The sequence below is a fragment of the Embiotoca jacksoni genome, unplaced genomic scaffold (genome assembly GCF_022577435.1).
Source record: "Embiotoca jacksoni isolate LCO1_2020_lvr unplaced genomic scaffold, fEmbJac1.0.p SCAF_1, whole genome shotgun sequence".
Taxonomy (NCBI): Eukaryota; Metazoa; Chordata; class Actinopteri; family Embiotocidae; genus Embiotoca; species Embiotoca jacksoni.
This window is the reverse complement of record NW_027185229.1, coordinates 25,685,896-25,695,042: the sequence shown is the minus strand read 5'-3', so window position 1 is coordinate 25,695,042 and position 9,147 is coordinate 25,685,896. Positions and strand designations below refer to the sequence as shown.

Genomic DNA, 9,147 nt, shown 5'->3' with positions numbered 1-9,147 from the left:
TGGAGAGAAGTTTGTGCAAGAGGGAAACTACGCTGTTGTTTTTTTTTTTCCCCCTTCTAAGCACCCTTCAACAAGTTGAAGCACTTGAGTTCACGGATCAAAGAAGAGTTGCTTTTGTCCCTAACAGCCTATTATGGAGATCCCTGCCATAAATCTCAAGGTGAGGCTGCCGTTTATAGTGTGTTTCTTCAGGGGTTTTAACGTAGACCGACGGTAAATTATACGTTGATGTCAACTTTCTGTCTCGGTTCTCATTGGTAGTTCCTCGGTGTGGCAACTGCCTTCCTCAACTTGTGACACAGATCAGAGTGAACTGCGGTTTTGTGAGGAACGTTCAAAGTTACTGAGGTGACAAGAGCCTCCAAAATATGCTACCTTACAATAAAGACTAAAGATTACTCAAACGTGTTTCAAGTGATGGGCAGCAGGCCTTTGGACAAAGTGGATGACATTATGGGATGTGAGAAATGCAAGAATAGGGATGAATCTTGTTATTACATAAGAAACAAAGAAGATTTATTTGTGTTGAGATTATATATGCAGTGAATTTGCCTCTAGATATGACTAGAAATAATGTCCTGTCAGTCACTGTGTGATTGCTTTGCTTGTTATGTTCAGAAAGTAAATCCTTTTAGATGCCGTGAAGGAACATGATGAATTGATGTGTTGGATTATTAATCCAAACTCAAGCAACGTCATAATCCCTTAAATAAGAAACTATTGATTCGAACCAATCCTCCCTGCTTTTTCCAAAGAATAAAACGCTTTTGAAGGTAATTTAAATTCTCATCCAAAGAAAATTTTACTCAAAACTTCTCTCAAGCTGTTCTCTCATTCATAATTTGGGTTCAAACATTTCAAAGCAGATTTTTATAAACCCAATGAGATGGAATTGATCACACGTTACTTGTTCAGGCTCACAGATTGAACAGAACATGCATCTAAAGATAGATTTCACCAGCAATTAATGTACAGATTGTGTGTTGTTGTTTTTTTTTAAATCAGTTAATGTTTGTTTGGTCTGTAAAGTCATGAAAAGGTCAGTTAACAGTTTGCTGGAATTAAAATCTAAAAATCAAAGCTCAAATTAATTAGTTTTCCAGTATTATATAACTGTGGAAAAATAAAGAAATCCTCACTGGACGCGCTGGAATCACTCAGTGTTTGAAGGTTTTTATTGATATATGACTGACTGATTGTCAAAACTGTATGCGCCTAATTTTGCGTCAGCTGACCAATCATTCCAGCTGCAGACTAAAATGTCCGAGACCACAAAGAAAAGCTTTAAAAGTCCTCAATAATCAAACATGTACACTCAACCCTCGTGTTTTCTTCTCCGTTGCAGGCCATCGTACTGGTGCACTGGCTGCTGACAGTGTGGTGAGTGTGAGAACAGTTTTTTCTTTTCTTTTTTTCTTCACAAACCTGAGGAATTTCTCTCCTCTTTTAGCCCACGTATACGTGTCCGCACTCATGATTTCGGGCCTACTCTCTCTTTTCACTTCCACGTCGCGTATAATTTGTACAATCGAACACACAACTCCTGCGTGTGTGTGTAAGAAGAATCTCTGTTGAGTGTGAATGGTGTCTCTCCTCCAGGGGATGCATGGCGTGGCTGCCTCAGTCCTTCGCGTTGGGAAACTTCAGCGTGTTAGCAGTCGGAGTCTGGGCCATCGCACAGAGGGACTCCATCGATGCCGTGCTCATGGTGAGTCCGTGCCTCCATTTCTTTCATGCAATCTGAGCGTCATGTGACACGTAGTCTAACTATAGGCACGGCGCTTTATAGCCTATTTGTCTGTGGAATCTAGGACAATCTGGGAGCATTCCTTCGAGAAAGATCGCCTTCCCTTTAATCCAGCACAGAGTGCAATGTGGAGAGTGTGTCACTTCACAGCAGCACCAGGAGACATTTTCACAAAGAAAAAAAAAAAAAATCATTCAAAGCTTTGATTTTGTATTTCAAAGTTATTCAAATATTATTCTGAAAGGTCACGCTGATCTTATGATTCATGTTTCCTTTGTTAGGATCATTGAAGTGTGCTTGCCAATCCAATGACAAAAAAAGGATAAAAATGTGACTCATGATTTGTCATTTTTGCAGCACGAGGGCAGAGAATAAAGAGAGAGCGCAATAATCTGATTTAAATTCATAGCAGTGAGGACATCATTAGTTCTTTTCCACTTCTGTCTATGGAAATAATCCTGACCGAGCCTGGCTGATGAGTTAGCAGAAGTTCTGGTCTGTTCCCCGTCGTCTCAGCTGCGTTTCACATCTGCACTGCAAGATTTTCATCCCGTTACTTTGGCACTCTGTTGAAAATACCTAATTAAAAGTTCCGGTGGTAGTTAAATTTTTTTCAGGTGACAGACATTTACTGTTGGAGTGAAGAAAATCTTGTTGATTAGCCATGTTTTTTAGTTAACAAAAAAAAAGATCATCAAGAACAAAACTAGCTTTGCTTATGGAGGAATCTAGAGAACTCTGAGTTTCTTTTCTCTGCAGGCTTTAAAGATTTTGAGGGAAGAGATGCACCTTTAGAAAACTAACTGGACTATTTCCTGCTCAACAGCAGTTGTTTTTTTGACAGTGATGGATTCTGTCTGTGACTGCTGAACCTGTGAAACTTACTGCCACAGCAAAGTCGTTAAACTTGTGTTCAGTGCTTTATAGTCCACATTCGCTAGAGTCCGTCAAGAAAGAGCCTTGTGGACTGAGAAAGTTCAAATCATAAGCAAAGTCACTCATTTAGTCACAGCAGGTATAGAAGATGGCCTTCCTTCTTACTGCGTGTCTTTTCCGGTTGTGTTAACTCCCGGCACCGCTTTCTCTTTTCCTTTCAAGTGTCAACTAACTTAGAAATTTATGTTACATTTCTTCAGGTTTTTTTGGTCTTTTGGAGAATTATTTCTCATCTCAAATTATGGATGTTGGCTGTCCTGGATGATAAATACAAAAGATAAAAGCCTTTCCCGTCTTTTTTTGTCTGCATTTTTCATTTTGATGCATCTTTTTTTCAGTTAAATTTGCATCTACTTTTCCTTATTAAATCCATTTGCTTCAGCAGCTGAATGGCTTCATTTCCCACATATTTCAAGGAATCTTTCCCATCAAAGATGTGTGTTGGCACTTCAGAGCTTGAAAACAAAAAAAGTGTGTCCTTTTAAGATGCTGTCCGGTCTTTTTGTTCTGTCCCTGTAGTTTCTGATGGGGATGACCGTGACGATACTGACCGACATCATCCATTTTGGGATCTTCTACACGCTGAATGACTTTGCAGCAGACAGGGTTCGCGACGTGTTCCGCTTCAGCGCAGGAATGGCCATCCTCAACCTGCTGCTCAAACCTGTGTCCTGCTTCTTCGTCTACCAAATGTACCGCGAGCGAGGCGGAGATTACAACGTCAACTTTGGTAAGTCCTGCTGGAAAGGAACGAGGACAGTAACAGAAGAAGTTGTCAGACTTTTGAGGATGTTGTCTTGTGTTAAGGGTGGGTTACTATGCAGGAGACTTAAACAGGAATTGAAAGGCTAGAAAAATGACAGTGGAAACTGATTCCATCTTCTGTAAGTCATACAGCAAAAATCAATTAAAATTTTCCCTACTCCCTTTTGACAAGCAGAAATAATTCATTACATAACACGAATCCAGCAAGTCCGCATTCTGGTAGAAGTCGGAAACCAGTGAGAAATTATCTAAAGTACTTGAGGCGCCCCGCAGAGATGATCCCCACTCCTGAGTGTGACCAAAGCTGAAGGTACAGAGTGATGCACACGTCCAGCGGCGCGCTCACATCCTCCCTATGTTGTTTTATGCTGTTTGTCATGAAAGGGCTACCAAGTGCAGCACGAACTGGGAAAAACATTCTGCTAAACCACCGGCAGATGAGTCCACCGTCAAACTAATTAGTTTCAGTCACAAGACTTTAAATACAGTGAAATACGTGAGCTGCAGCTCGACTGGGCGAAAAAACACTTTCTACTTGTTGTTCGTAACAATTGTGTGTCATTCTAGCCAACATATGTGTATATTTCATCTTTTATGATAAAAAAAAAAATGCAAAAAGTTAAGAACAAAGGAAAACATATTTACAAGCGGACATAAAGCAAAACACCAAAGATCAACACAAAGTCAAAACACAAACAGAATGTGCAAAAAATAGTTAAAAAAAAAAACAACTTTCTATAAATATATTAAAGAAATCCCCAAATCACCTATAAAACAAAAAAAATGACAAAAAAGTATACTTTGAAAAATTAAGGTTTTAGTTCTAAAACAAAAAACATTCCCCAAACAATATCTTAAAATGAATCAAATGAAAGAATATAAAATTCTGGCAAAAAAAAAAAAGTCACAGAAGGTGAATTGTTGCAGTCTGTAAATTTCAATAACACAAACAAAAAAAAGAGGATATTCAAACAAAACTCCCAGTCAATCAAAGGTGACGAGGTCCAGTCCAAATTTAAACACACCCTCTCCATACATAGTCCAAGTTAATATAAACACAAACAAGAAACAAACAAAAGAAAAAAAACACAATAAAATGAATAGGGAGGAGAGGAACATGTTGTACGTTCTACCATCATATCACACAAAGACAAAAATAGCCCAGGACTGATATAAATAGAAACAAAAATGGAGCCGGAACTGAAAATCACAGTTTTTTTTGTCATTATTGAGTTTGACCCCCAAAATAGTTGATTTCATCGTGGGTCCCATCAGATTTGTTTGCAGTAGTGTCAAGCAGGGAGGTCATGCCTGGACATACTTTGTTTTCCTCTTTGAAAAAAAAATAACAAAAAAGACAAAAATAAACCAGGATGTCGGTGGTGTGGTGGCATTTTTTTTTTTTTTCCCTAAATGTAATATCACCTGCTAAAAATAATGGTTTATTACACGCTGAGAGAAGTAATGAAATTTCTCCTGCATTGCGACCCCCCCCCAAAAAAAGCTGCAGTTGACAAAATAGTTCTCCTGACTATTTGCGGGATAATTGAATATTGATGAATCTGCTCTCGGTGGATTTACTTTACTGCCACATTTACACAGCAGGTACACCCATTAGACTGCGCAGTGACTGATGAAAGCAACTCATGTTAGTTTCAGACAATGTGTGTTTTAATTGCTCTCTGATTGCATAGCTGGCGTTGATATGGTTCCCCGCTGTAATGAGCACTGTGGGAAGCAGACAATCAGGTGCATGTGAGCGGATTGATGATCATTGTGTTTGCGCCTCCCTGAATTTTGATTGGCGTCCCCCCCCTTGTGTATTAGCGTTCAACTTTGACGTCGCTTAATACAATAGAGCCTGAGCGATCACACGTTTGCTCTCTGACCGTCCACTAAAATTGTCCAATCGCGGCTTAGCAACGGTATCTAGGAACATTTAGTTATGTAAATGCAAGGGGCGAGACAAGTGCTTTACACAGGCAAAGAATAGCATTACTTCAATATTCAAAACCAATAGTCAGTAGAGTTTCAGTCTGCTTTCACGTGAGCCGTAAACAGTAGCATGGCCGGCTAGCCAGCTACTACCATGGATATTGTGCGGCCGCTTATCCTGGCTGCCAAACGCCAACACAGCATGATGTCAGCCGCTGGTTTGTAAACTGCTGTTTTAAAGTCTTAATTCTGGCATATTTGGCCGTCGACCATCTTGAATTTTTGGAGCCAGAAGTGACCATATTTGGTCGAGAAGGTGGATCCAACTGAGAACCTGAAGACACTGTGCACTTATACACTTATACTTATACACTTATACTTGGGCGTTAAAAGAAAGGTGCCGTCCGTTTACTCACTAAAAACTGACACGGTCGCAATTTTGTTTAGAGTCAGGCACCAAAACTCCTTTAAAGTGAAGATAAGAAAATGATTTGGGTTAAAATAAGTACGTTTTCTTTACTTTGATTTTTACTTTACTAAATTACCTACGTCAGATAAGGTACTCAAACGTATGTGACGTAAGTATCTTTGGTTTGACACCAAAATTGGACACCAGTCTCCGTGGTTTAAGACCTCTCTACACAGACTCTTCGTTCTTCGTCACATGACCCCCTGGCAATGAGAGCGAGCTGGTCACGCGTGTACTTTTCACGCTTAGCCGAGGTAAAACGTGACACTGACACGGTATCCTCGCCGTGGAACCGTGGCCGAATCAACAAGTGTCTTGTCGGCTGGAAAACATGAAGTCTGCTCTTGTCTGAACTTATTGGCCCACTGTTCCAAAACCTACGATGAATTTCGAGCAGTAAAATCTGCAAACTGCACCTGAGCTGTGCTGTGATGTTTACTGTGATGCTCAACAAGCATAGCAACGGTAACGAAGGAGGGGTGGAGCTGCGCAAATGACCTGCCGTGCAATTCCCCGAAATGTTCTCGGGTAGCAAGCGGTGACGCATTAAATTAACGTATCATTTCTTTAGTATTTGTCAAAACCTACATTCCTCTGTTCTTCTCTTGCATGTCGTCATTTCATACTTAACACTCTGTCTCACTGTCGTGTTTTTTTTCCCCGTAGTGAACAGTAGTTTTTCTTGTGTTTTTTTCCTGTTGTGATTTGATCATTTGTCTCTTCTTCTCCTCTCTTCTCCACCGCTGACCTTTGACCTTTCAGACTTAGAGACCTCTGTGGACAGTCGATGCACTACGGACAGTGCTGACAGTGCCTTTATTGGCCGCCGCTATTGATTCCCGGCTTCTTCTTTTAAACATTTATCTTCTCCAATCATCCTCTTCCATCCCCTTCCACGCAGGAAGTAAGATCCATACCAGTCTCCTGGAGAAAAAAAAAAAAAAACATTTTTTTTTTTAATTGGTATTTATTTCCCAATTATCTCCTTGTTAAAGTTCAGTTGTCCATCTCTTTGTAATCTGTCTTCTTATGTATGCTTCTATCTCATTACCTCCCCATACCTGCCTGCATAGCTGTGTTTGTCAGTACAGTGTTTCTATTGTAATATATACGTGTTGATATGTTTCTGCAGTCTGCATCTCCTGTATGTTTTATTCAGATGTTTAGTCTCCAGACGCCTCATTTGTGTTCGTGCATTCTGTTTGCATATATTGAAAGCGGAGCTGCATGATGGTGCAATTTCTAAAATCAGCCTAATTAAAGCCAACGTAATGTCGACACATAATAGACAGTGAATGTGACCTGGTTGTGTGCACGCACGCAGGATTGTTGAGCTTCACATGATGGCGTCCTTTGGTTGTGAAGTTTCATCACAGTTGCACTTTTTTTTCCCCCTGGCAAATAATCAAAATTTACTGCAATGACCGTAAATAGCTTGTTGGATTAGCATTCATATGTGCGTGTTTGTCACAGTAATACGACTCTGCGCCCTGCAGAAGTAAGAGCGTGCAGGGCTTTGAACTTCCAAAAACACATTATTTGTATTCTGGCCATGGTAGAGTCAGTTTGTTGTAGAGCCTCACTTGAAGTCCTATAAAATGTCTCAGCTAATTTTTTTTGCCATCATAAAGCTCGGTGACATGAGGTACAGTATAATGCACACAGGAGCTTGCATGCACTGGAATTATACTGAATATATATATATATACTCAATCTCAGACCCTCGATGGCTCCTGTGGCCAACATGTCTGCAAAATAAGCAACGAGCACAAGCAATAGTGGATCTAAAAATCACAAGCGATGAAATTGGAGGAATTTCTGCACCGCTCAGAGAATAACTGAATAAAATAGTCTGTTTTCTTAATGTGTCAGTCATCAGAGGCAGCTTGTGCTTTATTATATGTTGGCAAAGACAGTTTCCATCCAGAGCCGGCCAGATGTCGGAGTCAAGATAACAAATCTGCCTGACTGTGTCATTAATCTGTGTGTGGGGCGAGGTCAGTGTGAAAAACATTTGAGGAGGTTTTTGTTTTGTGTGGAAGCTTTTTAAAGATTTCCTCCATGTGCAAACAGTTTTAACACGTATACCAACAACAGTGCAGCCTCATAGAGCCGTGGCTAAAAAAATAATACGTTTGCACGGCAGGCGTTGGTGTTGAAGACTTGTGGCTTGTCTCTACAGGTTTCCCTTCCGTATCACGAAACAGAGAAGCCTATCAGTCCATTGACCAACAGGAGGAGTCCTCCGCCGCAGCAACTCCCTTCAACCAGGCGCAAGACGGCAAACCAGGAGCCCGCGCGTACTGAGCGAAGCAGGCGTTGACGGATGCAGCGTTTTCCTCTGAGTTTGTATGCAGCAGTACTGAGCTTACAGACACGTCGTCTCAGTGTATCGTACAGTTGCTCCGCCCTTTTATTATGCTGAATACTCACCTGTGTGGGTTTCAGAGTGAAATTTGCCACAACTAAACCCCTCCCCCCTTCAGTGCTGTTCAAAGATGCTGAGCTGGCACACGACTGCTGCATAAAAAACCAGAGGAAGAACTGTTGTCCCTCTGCTGTGCTGCGATGCCGTTGTTCCCACCTACTATTTTTAGTAGACAGGTGTTGAATGGAGCTGTTGTGTCTGTTCATTTTTACAAATGTGGCACTTACGGACATGGAGAGTCAGTTTCTCTTTATGTTCTGTAAATTATTTTGTGTTCTTCTTGTACGAGGTGTGTTGTTTATGTTGGTTTTTTTTGAATTCCTCTTTGCTTCACAGCGCAGCAACGCTGAAAACACTGGACTGGTTTTAACACCAGAGAAATGTAATTTCTGTTCAACATTGTGCCTCAGAAGCCACCTTGTGCTCTTTGTACCTTGTGTTTTTTCCTTCAACAAAGTTGGAGACTTGATGACCAATTCTGTTACTGGCCTTTCATCTCACAACTGAGCAAGACATTAGATCCTTAGTACAGTGCAGCATTGTTCATTTATCTGGATATTTAGAATCTGCAAAGTCTGTATTAAGACTACATTCATATGGAGCTGCAACTGGAACAGTGAAATAAACTCATGAAAGCAAAAATATTTTGGATTTTTCTTTGTAATGATCACAGTGATTTGTCTAAAAAAAAAACTAAAGCAATTTTACTTTCATCCCTCACAATTTTTGTCATATAAGTAAAGACCATAAACACTCTTTTATAATGTAAAACAATAAATTACACACTGCGCAGCCTCTGAAAGATGCTAATCTGTGATAATAGATCCCTATTGTATAAACTAAGTAGATATAAAACAGTTTCTTCAA

At 40.3% G+C, this 9,147-nt stretch overlaps 1 protein-coding gene across 2 annotated transcripts; it reads left to right on the top strand.

Annotated features, from left to right (window-relative positions):
• Window positions 1-8,922, top strand: agtrap (angiotensin II receptor-associated protein). 2 transcript variants are annotated; one of them, XM_069149840.1, is made up of 5 exons: window positions 1-160; window positions 1,346-1,380; window positions 1,600-1,708; window positions 3,203-3,413; window positions 8,035-8,922. In XM_069149840.1, exons 1-5 carry the CDS (start codon window positions 134-136, stop codon window positions 8,157-8,159), a joined length of 507 nt encoding a protein of 168 aa, XP_069005941.1. In that variant the 5' UTR covers window positions 1-133; the 3' UTR covers window positions 8,160-8,922. The 2 variants fall into 2 exon arrangements, with proteins under 2 accessions (XP_069005941.1, XP_069005951.1); XM_069149850.1 differs by lacking the exon at window positions 8,035-8,922 and adding an exon at window positions 6,615-6,766.
• Window positions 8,923-9,147: the final 225 nt, after the last annotated feature.